General features: G+C 49.8%; 1 protein-coding gene across 3 annotated transcripts in view; it reads left to right on the top strand.

Moving 5' to 3' along the window:
- The window catches only part of scarb1 (scavenger receptor class B, member 1), a 505,970-nt gene that overhangs the window by 430,635 nt on the left and 59,700 nt on the right, over window positions 1–15,635 (top strand). For all 3 annotated transcript variants that reach the window (XM_072509698.1, XM_072509773.1, XM_072510169.1), the window contains one exon: window positions 9,425–9,498. In XM_072509698.1, coding sequence (XP_072365799.1) covers window positions 9,425–9,498 — 74 coding nt within the window. The remainder of the gene's footprint in view (window positions 1–9,424; window positions 9,499–15,635) is intronic.

A 15,635-nucleotide genomic window follows, 5' to 3' on the forward strand; every position in this document is an offset into this window, starting at 1 on the left:
CAGTTCCCATACCCGGTCACCCTGCAGCCATGTCTCCGTAATCCCAATTGTATCATACCCATTTACAAATACTGCAGATGATCAGGGATAGGTCGACGCTAAGGAGAGATTGACAAAGATGCCATGGAACAAGACTAAGTGAGTGTTAATGATAGCATTAAGGACTAAAGAAGGTGCTGATGGGGAGATAAAGGTGAGATAGTAGAATGTGAGGCTGGTTTAGCACAGGGCTAAATTGTTGGCTTTGAAAGCAGACCAAGGCAGGTCAGCAGCACGGTTCAATTCCCGTACCAGCCTCCCCGAACAGGCGCCGGAATTTGGCGACTAGGGGCTTTTCACAGTAACTTCATTTGAAGCCTACTTGTGACAATAAGCGATTTTCATTTCATTTCATTTCATTTCCTGTGTAAATAGAGGAACAAGGCTCAGTGCTCAGTGAAAGCAAAACTGAGGAACGAGTGACAGGTGACCCTGTGTGGTAAGAAGGGGGGCTACATTTGGACAATTGAGGAAAAAAGAAACCAAAAAGGAGTCCGGGCGAGTATGTAACCAGAAGACTGGCTCGGTCACAGAAGGCAGAGGAAAGCAGCAGAAGGATGTTTTTCTGAATGGAAGGTTGTGACTAGAGGTGTTAAGACCATTAGACCATAAGACATAGGAGCAGAATTAGGCCACTTGGCCCATCGAGTCTGCTCCGCCATTCAATCACGGCTGATATTTTCTCATTCCCATTCTCCCGCCTTCTCCCCGTAACCCCTGATCCCCTTATTAATCAAGGTGACTGCTTTGCAGTCCAGGTTAGTGCGCTGTAGTCCAGGTGAGTGCATTGCAGTCTAGGTGAGTGTGTTGTAGTCCAGGTTAGTGTGTTGTAGCCCAGGTGAGTGCATTGCAGTCCAGGTGAGTGTGTTGTAGTCCAGGTGCGTGTGCTGAGGTCCAGGTGAGTGTGTTGTAGTCCAGGTTAGTGTGTTGTAGCCCAGGTGAGTGCATTGCAGTCCAGGTGAGTGTGTTGTAGTCCAGGTGCGTGTGCTAAGGTCCAGATGAGTGTGTTGTAGTCCAGGTGACTGCGCAGTAGTCCAGGTGAGTGTGTTTTAGTCCACGTAAGTGTGTTGTAGTCCCGGTGAGTGCATTGCAGTCCAGGTGAGTGTGTTGTAGTCCAGGTGAGTGTGTTGCAGTCCAGGTGAGTGCGCAGTAGTCCAGGTGAGTGTGTTGTAGTCCAGGTGAGTGCGCAGTAGTCCAGGTGAGTGCATTGCAGTCCAGGTGAGTGTGTTGTAGTCCAGGTTAGTGTGCTGAAGTCCAGATGAGTGTGTTGCAGTCCAGGTGACTGCGCAGTAGTCCACGTGAGTGTGTTTTAGTCCACGTGAGTATGTTGTAGTCCCGGTGAGTGCATTGCAGTCCAGGTGAGTGTGTTGTAGTCCAGGTGAGTGTGTTGTAGTCCCGGTGAGTTCATTGCAGTCCAGGTGAGTGTATTGTAGTCCAGGTGAGTGTGTTGCAGTCCAGGTGAGTGCGCAATAGTCCAGGTGAGTGTGTTGTAGTCCAGGTGAGTGTGCAGTAGTCCAGGTGAGTGCATTGCAGTCCAGGTGAGTGTATTGTAGTCCAGGTGAGTGTGCTGAAGTCCAGGTGAGTGTGTTGCAGTCCAGGTGACTGCGCAGTAGTCCAGGTGAGTGTGTTGTAGTCCAGGTGAGTGTGTTGTAGTCCAGGTGAGGGTGTTGTAGTCCAGGTGAGGGTGTTGTAGTCCAGGAGAGTGTATTGTTGTCCAGGTGAGTGGTTTGTAGTCCAGGTCAGTGTGTTGTAGTCCAGGTGAGTGTGTTGTAGTCCAGGTGAGTGCATTGCAGTCCAGGTGAGTGTGTTGTAGTCCAGGTGAGTGTGTTGAAGACCAGGTGAGTGTGTTGTAGTCCAGGTGAATGTGTTGCAGTCCAGGTGAATGTGCTGCAGTCCAGGTGAGTGTGTTGTAGTCTTGGAGTGCGTTGAAGTCCAGGTGAGTATGTTGTAGTCCAGGTGAGTGTACTGTAGTCCAGGTGAGTGCACTACTGTCCAGGTGAGTGTGTTGTAGTACAGGTGAGTGTGTTATAGTCCAGATGAGTTTGTTGCAGTCCAGGTGAGTTTGTTGCCGTCCAGGTGAGTGCATTATAGTCCAGGTGGGCGAATTGTAGTCCAGGTGAGTGCGTTGAAGTCCAGGTGAGGGTGTTGTAGTCCAGGTGAGTGCATTATAGTCCAGGTGGGCACATTGTAGTCTAGGTGAGTGTGTTGTAGTCCAGGTGAGTGAATTGGAGTCCAGGTGAGTGTGTTGTAGTACAGGTGAGTGCATTGTAGTCCAGGTGAGTGTGTTGATGTCCAGGTGAATGTGTTGTAGTTCAGCTGAGTGCATTGCACTCCAGGTGAGTGTGCTGTAGTCCAGGTTAGTGCATTGCAGTCCAGGTAAGTGTGTTGTAGCTCAGGTGAGTGTGTTATAGTCCAGATGAGTGTGTTGTAGTCCAGATGAGTGCATTATAATCCAGGTGGGTGCATTGTAGTCCTGGTGAGGATGTTGTAGTCCAGGTGAGTGCATTGTTGTCCAGGTGAGTGTGTTGCAGTCCATGTGAGTGTGTTGTAGCCCAGGTGAGTGCATTATAATCCAGGTGGGTGCATTGTAGTCCTGGTGAGGATGTTGTAGTCCAGGTGAGTGCATTGTTGTCCAGGTGAGTACATTGTAGTCCACGTGAGTGTGTTGTAGTCCAGATGACTGTGTTGTAGTACATGTGAGTGTGTTGTAGTCCAGGTGAGTGTGATGTAGTACAGGTGAGTGCGTTGTAGTCCAGGTGGGTGCATTGCAGACCATGTGAGTGCTTTGCAGTCCAGGTGAGTGCGTTGCAGTCCAGGTGAGTGTGCTGTAGTCCAGGTTAGTGCATTGCCATTCAGGTGAGTGTGCTGTAGCTCAGGTGAGTGTGTTGTAGTCCAGGTGAGTGTGTTGTAGTCCAGGTGAGTGTGTTGCAGTCCAGGTGAGTGGGTTGTAGTCCAGATGAGTGCATTATAGTCCAGGTGGCTTCAGTGTAGTCTAGATGAGTGCGTTGCAGTCCAGGTGAGCGTGTTGTAGTCCACGTGAGTGCATTGTTGTCCAGGTGAGTACATTGAAGTCTAGGTGAGTGCGTTGTAGTCCAGGTGAGTGAGTTGTAGTCCAGGTGAATGTGTTGTAGTCCAGGTGAGTGTGTTGTAGTACATTCGAGTGAATTGCAGTCCAGGTGGATGTGTTGCAATCCAGGTGAGTGTGTTGTAGTCAAGGTGAGTGTGTTGTGGTTCAGGTACGTGTGTTGCAGACCAGGTAAGTGTGTTGTAGTTCAGGTGAGTGTGTTGTGGTTCAGGTAAGTGTGTTGAGGTCCAGAAGAGTGTGTTGTATTCCAGGTGAGTGGGTTGTAGTCCAGGTGAGTGAGTTGCAGTACAGGTGAGTGCATTGCAGTCCAGGTGCATTTACAGTGCAGAAGGAGTCCATTCGGCCCATCAAGTCGGCACCGGCTCTTGGAAAGAGCATCCTACTCAAGGTCCACACCTCCACCCTATCCCCATAACCCAGCAACCCCACCCAACTCTATGGGCAATTTTGGACACTAAGGGCAATTTATCACGGCCAATCCACCTAACCTGCACATCTTTGGACTGTGGGAGGAAACCGGAGCACCTGGAGGAAACCCACGCACACACGGGGAGGACGTGCAGACTCCGCACAGACAGTGACCCAAGCCAGATTCGAACCTGGGACCCTGGAGCTGTGAAGCAATTGCGCTATCCACAATGCTACCGTGCTGCCCATGTTGTAGTCCAGGTGAGTGTGTTGCAGTTCTGGTGAGTGTTGTAGTCCAGGTGAGTGTGCTGCAGTCCAGATGAGTGTGTTGCAGTTCTGGTGAGTGTTGTAGTCCAGGTGAGTGTGTTGTAGTCCAGGTGACTGCGCAGTAGTCCAGGTGAGTGCATTGCAGTCCAGGTGAGTGTGTTGTAGTCCAGGTTAGTGTGCTGAAGTCCAGATGAGCGTGTTGCAGTCCAGGTGACTGCGCAGTAGTCCAGGTGAGTGTGTTTTAGTCCACGTGAGTATGTTGTAGTCCCGGTGAGTGCATTGCAGTCCAGGTGAGTGTGTTGTAGTCCAGGTGAGTGTGTTGTAGTCCCGGTGAGTTCATTGCAGTCCAGGTGAGTGTATTGTAGTCCAGGTGAGTGTGTTGCAGTCCAGGTGAGTGCGCAATAGTCCAGGTGAGTGTGTTGTAGTCCAGGTGAGTGCGCAGTAGTCCAGGTGAGTGCATTGCAGTCCAGGTGAGTGTATTGTAGTCCAGGTGAGTGTGCTGAAGTCCAGGTGAGTGTGTTGCAGTCCAGGTGACTGCGCAGTAGTCCAGGTGAGTGTGTTGTAGTCCAGGTGAGTGTGTTGTAGTCCAGGTGAGTGTGTTGTAGTCCAGGTGAGGGTGTTGTAGTCCAGGAGAGTGTGTTGTTGTCCAGGTGAGTGGTTTGTAGTCCAGGTCAGTGTGTTGTAGTCCAGGTGAGTGTGTTGTAGTCCAGGTGAGTGCATTGCAGTCCAGGTGAGTGTGTTGTAGTCCAGGTGAGTGTGTTGAAGACCAGGTGAGTGTGTTGTAGTCCAGGTGAATGTGTTGCAGTCCAGGTGAATGTGCTGCAGTCCAGGTGAGTGTGTTGTAGTCTTGGAGTGCGTTGAAGTCCAGGTGAGTATGTTGTAGTCCAGGTGAGTGTGCTGTAGTCCAGGTGAGTGCACTACTGTCCAGGTGAGTGTGTTGTAGTACAGGTGAGTGTGTTATAGTCCAGATGAGTTTGTTGCAGTCCAGGTGAGTTTGTTGCCGTCCAGGTGAGTGCATTATAGTCCAGGTGGGCGAATTGTAGTCCAGGTGAGTGCGTTGAAGTCCAGGTGAGGGTGTTGTAGTCCAGGTGAGTGCATTATAGTCCAGGTGGGCACATTGTAGTCTAGGTGAGTGTGTTGTAGTCCAGGTGAGTGAATTGGAGTCCAGGTGAGTGTGTTGTAGTACAGGTGAGTGCATTGTAGTCCAGGTGAGTGTGTTGATGTCCAGGTGAATGTGTTGTAGTTCAGCTGAGTGCATTGCACTCCAGGTGAGTGTGCTGTAGTCCAGGTTAGTGCATTGCAGTCCAGGTAAGTGTGTTGTAGCTCAGGTGAGTGTGTTATAGTCCAGATGAGTGTGTTGTAGTCCAGATGAGTGCATTATAATCCAGGTGGGTGCATTGTAGTCCTGGTGAGGATGTTGTAGTCCAGGTGAGTGCATTGTTGTCCAGGTGAGTGTGTTGCAGTCCATGTGAGTGTGTTGTAGCCCAGGTGAGTGCATTATAATCCAGGTGGGTGCATTGTAGTCCTGGTGAGGATGTTGTAGTCCAGGTGAGTGCATTGTTGTCCAGGTGAGTACATTGTAGTCCACGTGAGTGTGTTGTAGTCCAGATGACTGTGTTGTAGTACATGTGAGTGTGTTGTAGTCCAGGTGAGTGTGATGTAGTACAGGTGAGTGCGTTGTAGTCCAGGTGGGTGCATTGCAGACCATGTGAGTGCTTTGCAGTCCAGGTGAGTGCGTTGCAGTCCAGGTGAGTGTGCTGTAGTCCAGGTTAGTGCATTGCCATTCAGGTGAGTGTGCTGTAGCTCAGGTGAGTGTGTTGTAGTCCAGGTGAGTGTGTTGTAGTCCAGGTGAGTGTGTTGCAGTCCAGGTGAGTGGGTTGTAGTCCAGATGAGTGCATTATAGTCCAGGTGGCTTCAGTGTAGTCTAGATGAGTGCGTTGCAGTCCAGGTGAGCGTGTTGTAGTCCACGTGAGTGCATTGTTGTCCAGGTGAGTACATTGAAGTCTAGGTGAGTGCGTTGTAGTCCAGGTGAGTGAGTTGTAGTCCAGGTGAATGTGTTGTAGTCCAGGTGAGTGTGTTGTAGTACATTCGAGTGAATTGCAGTCCAGGTGGATGTGTTGCAATCCAGGTGAGTGTGTTGTAGTCAAGGTGAGTGTGTTGTGGTTCAGGTACGTGTGTTGCAGACCAGGTAAGTGTGTTGTAGTTCAGGTGAGTGTGTTGTGGTTCAGGTAAGTGTGTTGAGGTCCAGAAGAGTGTGTTGTATTCCAGGTGAGTGGGTTGTAGTCCAGGTGAGTGAGTTGCAGTACAGGTGAGTGCATTGCAGTCCAGGTGCATTTACAGTGCAGAAGGAGTCCATTCGGCCCATCAAGTCGGCACCGGCTCTTGGAAAGAGCATCCTACTCAAGGTCCACACCTCCACCCTATCCCCATAACCCAGCAACCCCACCCAACTCTATGGGCAATTTTGGACACTAAGGGCAATTTATCACGGCCAATCCACCTAACCTGCACATCTTTGGACTGTGGGAGGAAACCGGAGCACCTGGAGGAAACCCACGCACACACGGGGAGGACGTGCAGACTCCGCACAGAGAGTGACCCAAGCCAGAATCGAACCTGGGACCCTGGAGCTGTGAAGCAATTGTGCTATCCACAATGCTACCGTGCTGCCCATGTTGTAGTCCAGGTGAGTGTGCTGCAGTCCAGATGAATGTGTTGCAGTTCTGGTGAGTGTTGTAGTCCAGGTGAGTGTGTTGTAGTCCAGGTGAGTGTTGTAGCCCAGGTGAGTGTGTTGCAGTCCAGGTGAGTGTGTTGCAGTCCAGGTGAGTGTGTTGTAGTCCAGGTGAGTGTTGTAGTCCAGGTGAGTGTGTTGTAGTCCAGGTGAGTGTTGTAGCCCAGGTGAGTGTGTTGTATTCTAGGTGAGTGTGTTGTAGTCCAGGTGAGTGTGTTGCAGTCCAGGTGAGTGTGTTGCAGCCCAGATGAGTGTTGTAGTCCAGGTGAGTGTTGTAGCCCAGGTGAGTGTGTTGTAGTCCAGGTGAGTGTGTTGCAGTCCAGCTGAGTGTGTTGCAGTCCAGGTGAATGGGTTGTAGTCCAGGTGATTGTATTGTAGTCCAGGTGAGTGTGTTGTAGTCCAGGAGAGTGGGCTGTAGTCCAGGTGAGTGTGCTGCAGTCCAGGTAAGTGTGTTGACGTCCAGATGAGTGTGTTGCAGTCCAGGTGAGTGGGTTGTAGTCCAGGTGAGTGAGTTGCAGTCCAGGTGAGTGCATTACAGTCCAGGTAAGGGTGTTGCAGCCCAGGTGAGCATGTCATGGTCCAAGTGAGTGTGTTGTAGTTCAGGTGAGGGTGTTGTGATCCAGGTGAGTGTGTTGTAGTCAAGGTGAGTGTGTTGCAGTCCAGGTGAGTGTTTTGTACTCCAGGTGAGTATGTTTTCTTCAGTTGAGTGCGTTGCCGTCCAGGTGAGTGTGTTGTAGGTCAGGTGAGTGCATTATAGTCCAGGTGAGTACATTGTAGTCCACCTGAGTGTGTTGTAGTCCAGATGAATGTAGTCTAGCTGGTAAAATCGGATTGAGCGACAAATCCTGACCTCTTTATTTCTGGGAGAAGGGAATGTGACAATTATGCCCAACTTGTGAGAACTAATGAAAGGTCAGGAAAGGTCAATGCTGATTAATAGAACATAGAACATAGAACGATACAGCGCAGTACAGGCCCTTCGGCCCACGATGTTGCACTGAAACAAAAGCCATCTAACCTACACTATGCCATTATCATCCATATGTTTATCCAATAAACTTTTAAATGCCCTCAATGTTGGCGAGTTCACTACTGTAGCAGGTAGGGCATTCCACGGCCTCACTACTCTTTGCGTAAAGAACCTACCTCTGACCTCTGTCCTATATCTATTACCCCTCAGTTTAAAATTATGTCCCCTCGTGCCAGCCATATCCATCCGCGGGAGAAGGCTCTCACTGTCCACCCTATCCAACCCCCTGATCATTTTGTATGCCTCTATTAAGTCTCCCCTTAACCTTCTTCTCTCCAACGAAAACAACCTCAAGTCCATCAGCCTTTCCTCATAAGATTTTCCCTCCATACCAGGCAACATCCTGGTAAATCTCCTCTGCACCCGCTCCAAAACCTCCACGTCCTTCCTATAATGCGGTGACAAGAACTGTACGCAATACTCCAAATGCGGCCGTACCAGAGTTCTGTACAGCTGCAACATGACCTCCCGACACCGGAACTCAATCCCTCTACCAATAAAGGCCAACACTCCATAGGCCTTCTTCACAACCCTATCAACCTGGGTGGCAACTTTCAGGGATCTATGTACATGGACACCTAGATCCCTCTGCTCATCCACACTTTCAAGAACTTTACCATTAGCCAAATATTCCGCATTCCTGTTATTCCTTCCAAAGTGAATCACCTCACACTTCTCTACATTAAACTCCATTTGCCACCTCTCAGCCCAGCTCTGCGGCTTATCTATATCCCTCTGTAACCTGCTACATCCTTCCACACTATCGACAACACCACCGACTTTAGTATCGTCTGCAAATTTACTCACCCACCCTTCTGCGCCTTCCTCTAGGTCATTGATAAAAATGACAAACAGCAACGGCCCCAGAACAGATCCTTGTGGTACTCCACTTGTGACTGTACTCCATTCTGAACATTTCCCATCAACCACCACCCTCTGTCTTCTTTCAGCTAGCCAATTTCTGATCCACATCTCTAAATCACCCTCAATCCCCAGCCTCCGTATTTTTTGCAATAGTCTACCGTGGGGAACCTTATCAAACGCTTTGCTGAAATCCATATACACCACATCAACTGCTCTACCCTCGTCTACCTGTTCAGTCACCTTCTCAAAGAACTCAATAAGGTTTGTGAGGCATGACCTACCCTTCACAAAGCCATGCTGACTATCCCTGATCATATTATTCCTATCTAGATGATTATAAATCTTGTCTCTTATAATCCCCTCCAAGACTTTACCCACTACAGACGTGAGGCTCACCGGTCTATAGTTGCCGGGGTTGTCTCTGCTCCCCTTTTTGAACAAAGGGACCACATTTGCTGTCCTCCAGTCCTCTGGCACTATTCCTGTAGCCAATGATGACATAAAAATCAAAGCCAAAGGTCCAGCAATCTCTTCCCTGGCCTCCCAGAGAATCCTAGGATAAATCCCATCAGGTCCCGGGGACTTATCTATTTTCAGCCTGTCCAGAATTGCCAACACCTCTTCCCTACGTACCTCAATGCCATCTATTCTATTAGCCTGGGGCTCAGCATTCTCCTCCACAACATTATCTTTTTCCTGAGTGAATACTGACGAAAAATATTCATTTAGTATCTCGCCTATCTCTTCAGACTCCACACACAATTTCCCATCCCTGTCCTTGACTGGTCCTACTCTTTCCCTAGTCATTCGCTTATTCCTGACATACCTATAGAAAGCTTTTGGGTTTTCCTTGATCCTTCCTGCCAAATACTTCTCATGTCCCCTCCTTGCTCGTCTTAGCTCTCTCTTTAGATAATGTGACCAATCACTGAGTAAGTTAAACTATCCAATACTTTACAGAAAATATGTCAAAGACAAGCTTTTTATTTTTCTCTTGCAGTTGTCTGGGATCCCATTGAACGTCTCAATTAAACTTCAGTTAAACCTGTTCCTAAAATCTGCAAAGGGAATAACGTAAGTGAGTTTTATTCAATTATTTTTATAAACTGACAGCTGTTTAATCTGTGCACAGGTTAAAATTGAAGGTGCTCATTACCTGCGGATTTCATCTGTGGGAAGTGCACCCATCTCCAGCTCCTCAGAAACCGCATTAGGGAGCTGGAGCAGGAGCAACTTCAGATCATTCGGGAGGCAGAGGGGGTCATAGATAGAAGCGTCAGGGATGTAGTTACTCCGAAGAATAAAGATAGATGGGTGACGGTGAGAGGGGCTGGGAGGAAGCAGTCAGTACAGGGATCCCCTGTGTTCATTCCCCTTAGTAACAATTATACCGCTTTGGATACTGTTGGGGGGGGGGACTTACCAGGGGTAAGCCATGGGGTACAGGTCTCTGGCACAGAGTCTGTCCCTGTTGCTCAGAAGGGAAGGGGGGAGAGGAGTAGAGCATTAGTCATTGGAGACTCCATAGTTAGGGGGATAGATAGGAGATTCTGTGGGAGCGAGAGAGACTCACGGTTGGTGTGTTGCCTCCCAGGTGCCAGGGTGCGTGATGTCTCGGATCGTGTTTTCGGGATCCTTAAGAGGGAGGGGGAGTAGCGCCAAGTCGTGGTCCACATAGGTACCAACGTAGGTAGGAAAGGGGATAGGGATGTAAGGCAGGAATTCAGGGAGCTAGGGTGGAAACTTAGATCTAGGACAAACAGAGTTATTATCTCTGGGTTGTTCCCCGTGCCACGTGATAGCAAGACGAGGAATAGGGAGAGAGAGGAGTTGAACACATGGCTACAGGGATGGTGCAGGAGGGAGGGTTTCAGATTTCTGGATAAATGGGGCTCATTCTGGGGTAGGTGGGACCTCTACAAACGGGATGGTCTACACCTGGACCAAAGGGGTACCAATATCCTGGGGGGGAAATTTGCTAATGCTCTTCGGGAGGGTTTAAACTAGTTCAGCAGGGGCTTGGGAACCTGAATTGTAGCTCCAGTATACAGGAGGTTGAGAGTAGTGAGGTCATGAGAAAGGTTTTAAAGTTGCAGGAATGTACCGGCAGGCAGGAAGGTGGTTTAAAGTGTGTCTTCTTCAATGCCAGGAGCATCCGGAATAAGGTGGGTGAACTGGCAGCATGGGTTGGTACCTGGGACTTCGATGTTGTGGCCATTTCGGAGACATGGATAGAGCAGGGACAGGAATGGTTGTTGCAGGTGCCGGGATTTAGATATTTCAGTAAGCTCAGGGAAGGTGGTAAAAGAGGGGGAGGGGTGGCATTGTTAGTCAAGGACAGTATTACGGTGGCAGAAAGGACGTTTGATGAGGACTCGTCTACTGAGGTGGTATGGGCTGAGGTTAGAAACAGGAAAGGAGAGGTCATGCTGTTAGGGGTTTTCTATAGGCCTCCGAAAAGTTCCAGAGATGTAGAGGGAAGGAGTGCAAAGATGGTTCTGGATAGGAGCGAAAGTAACAGGGTAGTTGTTATGGGGGACTTTAACTTTCCAAATATCGACTGGAAACGCTATAGTTCGAGTACTTTAGATGGGTTCATTTTTGTCCAATGTGAGCAGGAGGGTTTCCTGAGACAGTATGTAGATAGGCCAACGAGAGGCGAAGCCATATTGGATTTGGTACTGGGTAATGAACCAGGACAGGTGTTAGATTTGGAGGTAGGTGAGCACTTTGGTAATAGTGACTACAATTCGATAATGTTTACTTTAGTGATGGAAAGGGATAGGTGTATACCGTAGGGCAAGAGTTATATCTGGGGGAAAGGCAATTATGATGCGATGAAGCAAGACTTAGGATGCATCGGATGGAGAGGAAAACTGCAGGGGATGGGCACAATGGAAATGTGGAGCTTGTTCAAGGAACAGCTACTGCGTGCCCTTGATAAGTATGTACCTGTCAGGCAGGGAGGAAGTGGTCGAGCAAGGGAACCGTGGTTTACTAAAGCAGTTGAACCACTTGTCAAGAGGAAGAAGGAGGCTTATGTAAAGATGAGATGTGAAGGTTCAGTTAGGGCGCTCGAGAGTTTCAAGTTAGCTAGGAAGGACCTAAAGAGAGAGCTAAGAAGAGCCAGGAGGGGACATGAGAAGTCTTTGGCAGGTAGGATCAAGGATAATCCTAAAGCTTTCTGTTGATATGTCAGGAATAAAAGAATGGACTAGGGTAAGAGCAGGGCCAGTCAAGGACAGTAGTGGGAAGTTGTGCGTGGAGTCCGAGGAGATAGGAGAGGTGCTAAATGAATATTTTTCGTCAGTATTCACACAGGAAAAAGACAATGTTGTCGAGGAGAATACTGAGATACAGGCTACTAGACTAGAAGGGCTTGAGGTTCATAAGGAGGAGGTGTTAACAATTCTAGAAAGTGTGAAAATAGATAAGTCCCCTGGGCTGGATAGGATTTATCCTAGGATTCTCTGGGAAGCTAGGGAGGAGATTGCTGAGCCTTTGGCTTTGATCTTTAAGTCATCTTTGTCTACAGGAATAGTGCCAGAAGACTGGAGGATAGCAAATGTTGTCCCCTTGTTCAAGAAGGGGAGTAGAGACAACCCCAGTAACTATAGACCAGTGAGCCTTACTTCTGTTGTGGGCAAAGTCTTGGAAAGGTTTATAAGAGATAGGATGTATAATCACCTGGAAAGGAATAATTTGATTAGAGATAGTTAACACGGTTTTGTGAAGGGTAGGTCGTGCCTCACAAGCCTTATTGAGTTCTTTGAGAAGGTGACCAAGCAGGTGGATGAGGGTAAAGCAGTTGATGTGGTGTGTATGGATTTCAGTAAAGCGTTTGATAAAGTTCCCCACGGTAGGCTACTGCAGAAAATACAGAGGCATGGGATTCAGGGTGATTTAGCAGTTTGGATCAGAAATTGGCTAGCTGGAAGAAGACAAAGGGTGGTGGTTAATGGGAAATGTTCAGTCTGGAGTCTAGTTACTAGTGGTGTACCACAAGGATCTGTTTTGGGGCCACTGCTGGTTGTCATTTTTATAACTGACCTGGAGGAGGGCGTAGAAGGATGGGTGAGTAAATTTGCAGATGACACTAAAGTCGGTGGAGTTGTGGACAGTGCAGAAGGATGTTACAAGTTACAGGGGGACATAGATAAGCTGCAGCGCTGGGCTGAGAGGAGGCAAATGGAGTTTAATGTAGAAAAGTGTGAGGTGATTCATTTTGGAAGGAATAACAGGAAGACAGAGTACTGGGCTAATGGTAAGATTCTTGGCAGTGTGGATGAGCAGAGAGATCTCGGTGTCCATGTACATAGATCCCTGAAAGTTGCCACCCAGGTTGAGAGGGTTGTTAAGAAGGCGTACGGTGGGTTAGCTTTTATTGGTCGAGGGATTGAGTTTCGGAGCCATGAGGTCATGTTGCAGCTGTACAAAACTTTGGTGCGGCCACATTTGGAGTATTGCGTGCAATTCTGGTCGCCGCATTATAGGAAGGATGTGGAAGCATTGGAAAGGGTGCAGAGGAGATTTACCAGAATGTTGCCTGGTATGGAGGGAAGATCTTATGAGGAAAGGCTGAGGGACTTGAGGCTGTTTTCGTTAGAGAGAAGAAGGTTAAGTGGTGACTTAATTGAGGCATACAAGATGATCAGAGGATTGGATAGGGTGGACAGTGAGAGCCTTTTTCCTCGGATGGTGATGTCTAGCACGAGGGGACATAGCTTTAAATTGAGGGGAGATAGATATAAGACAGATGTCAGAGGTAGGTTCTTTCCTCAGGGAGTAGTAAGGGTGTGGAATGCCCTGCCTGCAACAGTAGTGGACTCGCCAACACTAAGGACATTCAAATGGTCATTGGATAAACATATGGACGATAAGGGAATAGTGTAGATGGGCTTTAGAGTGGATTCACAGGTCGGCGCAACATCGAGGGCCGAAGGGCCTGTACTGCGCTGTAATGTTCTGTGTTCCACACTCAGGTCTTGGTAGACCCGCAGGATACTGTTGTCCCACTTACAGCTCCGTGTCTGCTTGGCCCACTGTAGAATGCGCTCCTTATCCAAGTACCTGTGGAATCTCACCACCATTCCCCTCGGGGAGTCTCGCATTCATGGCTTCCTTGCGAGTGCTCTGTGAGCCCTGTCCACCTCCAAGTATCGGGGGAATGCCCCATCCTCCAGCAGCTTCTCAAACATGTCCACTATGTATGCCCCAGCGTCTGCTCCTTCGGACTCCTCCGGGAGCCCAACCATTCTCAAGTTCTGTCGGCGGGACCTATTCTCTAGGTCCTCCACCTTCTCCAGGAGCCTTTTCAAGTCCCTCAGCCTTTCCTCATAAGATCTTCCCTCCATACCAGGTCTCTCAACATCCCCACCTCCAGCTCCACCGCAGTTTGATGTTCCTCCAGCTCAGCCAGCGCCTTCTCTACTTTCTGGATCGCCCGATCTTGGGCTTCCAATCTAAGCTCCAGCCACCCAATTGATTCTTTTATCGGGTCCAAGCAGTCCCATTTCGGTTTAGCGAAGCCTTCCTGGACTTCCGGTTGCGGCCATGCCTGAATAGGTCGCACGTTCGGCAGCTCCCGCTGGGAACGGACTTTAGGGCTCTCTAGAGGGGCCCCAACTTCACTTGTTCGACGGCTTCCAGTGTGGGAAGGTGACAGCAAGGTCCCCCAGACAGTATATGGATTGGACCAGGAGTGGAGCGGTGAAAAAAGGGATCTTGGTGCAGCGGAAAGTGCGAGGGAGGAAACGCAAGATGGCGGCGGGTGGAGACCAAGCAGCGTGGGCGCAGTGGTCGCAGGAGCAGCAGGAGTTTCTTAAACGCTGCTTTGAGGAGCTGAAGACAGAAATGCTGGCGCCAATGAAGGCGGCGATTGAGAAGCTTGTGGAGACCCAAAGGGGTGGCGATCCGGGAGGTGCGGCAAAAAGCCTCGGAGAACGAGGACGAGATCTTGGGCCTGGCGGTGAAGGTGGAGGCGCATGAGGCGCTGCACAAGAGGTGGGCGGAAAGATTTGAGGACCTGGAGAATAGGTCGAGGAGGAAGAATCTTCGGATTCTGGGTCTCCCTGAGGGAGTGGAGGGGCCCGATGCCGGGGCATATGGGAGCACGATGCTCAATTCGCTGATGGGCGCGGGAGCTTTCCCGAGGCCCCTGGAGCTGGATGGGGCTCATCAGGTCCTGGCAAGGAGACCCAAAGCCAACGAGCCGCCAAGGGCCGTAGTGGTGAGGTTTCACCGCTTTATGGACAGAGAGTGCGTCCTGAGATGGGCCAAGAAAGAGCGGAGCAGCAGGTGGGAGAACACGGAGATCCGAATTTACCAGGACTGGAGTGCGGAGGTGGCTAAGAAGAGAGCTGGTTTTAATCGGGCCAAGGCGGTTCTCCATCGGAAGGGGGTGACGTTCGGAATGCTGCAGCCAGCCTGATTGTGGGTCACATTCCAAGATCGGCACCACTGCTTCGAAACGCCTGAGGAGGCTTGGAGCTTTATACAGACTGAAAAGTTGGACTCAAATCGAGGATCTGTTGTTGTGGGGGGGATGTCTGCTGTATATATGGTTTTAACTACGTGTAGGGAATGTTCCCTTGGTTGGGTGCTGGATGGGGATGGGTGAAGGGATTTGATGGGGAGACTGTGGGGAATGTGGGCGACGGTGTTGGAGGGAGGGGAGGCCCGGGGATGGGGGAATTGAGATAAGGCCGCAAAAGGAGCTGCGCCAGTGGGGGCGGGGCCGGCTCAGGAAAGCGCGGGCTTGGGAAGGACGGCGGTGGGGGTCGGAGGAGCGCACACTGACTGCTAGGGAGGAGGGGGAGGGGGGATTCCCACACGGGGGGGGGGGGGGGGGGGGGTCGATGGGAAGGCGGGAGAGGCCGGGGTCAGCAGAAGTCAGCTGACTTTCAAGTGTCAGTTGAAAGGAATACAGGACAGGCATGTTCCTGTGAGGAAGAAAGATAAATACGGCAATTTTCGGGAACCTTGGATGACGAATGATATTGTAGGCCTCGTCAAAAAGAAAAAGGAGGCATTTGTCAGGGCTAAAAGGCTGGGAACAGACGAAGCCTGTGTGGCATATAAGGAAAGTAGGAAGGAACTTAAGCAAGGAGTCAGGAGGGCTAGAAGGGGTCATGAAAAGTCATTGACAAATAGGGTTAAGGAAAATCCCAAGGCTTTTTACACGTACATAAAAAGCAAGAGGGTAGCCATGG

This window comes from Scyliorhinus torazame, chromosome 1, assembly GCF_047496885.1.
Source record: "Scyliorhinus torazame isolate Kashiwa2021f chromosome 1, sScyTor2.1, whole genome shotgun sequence".
Taxonomy (NCBI): domain Eukaryota; kingdom Metazoa; phylum Chordata; class Chondrichthyes; order Carcharhiniformes; family Scyliorhinidae; genus Scyliorhinus; species Scyliorhinus torazame.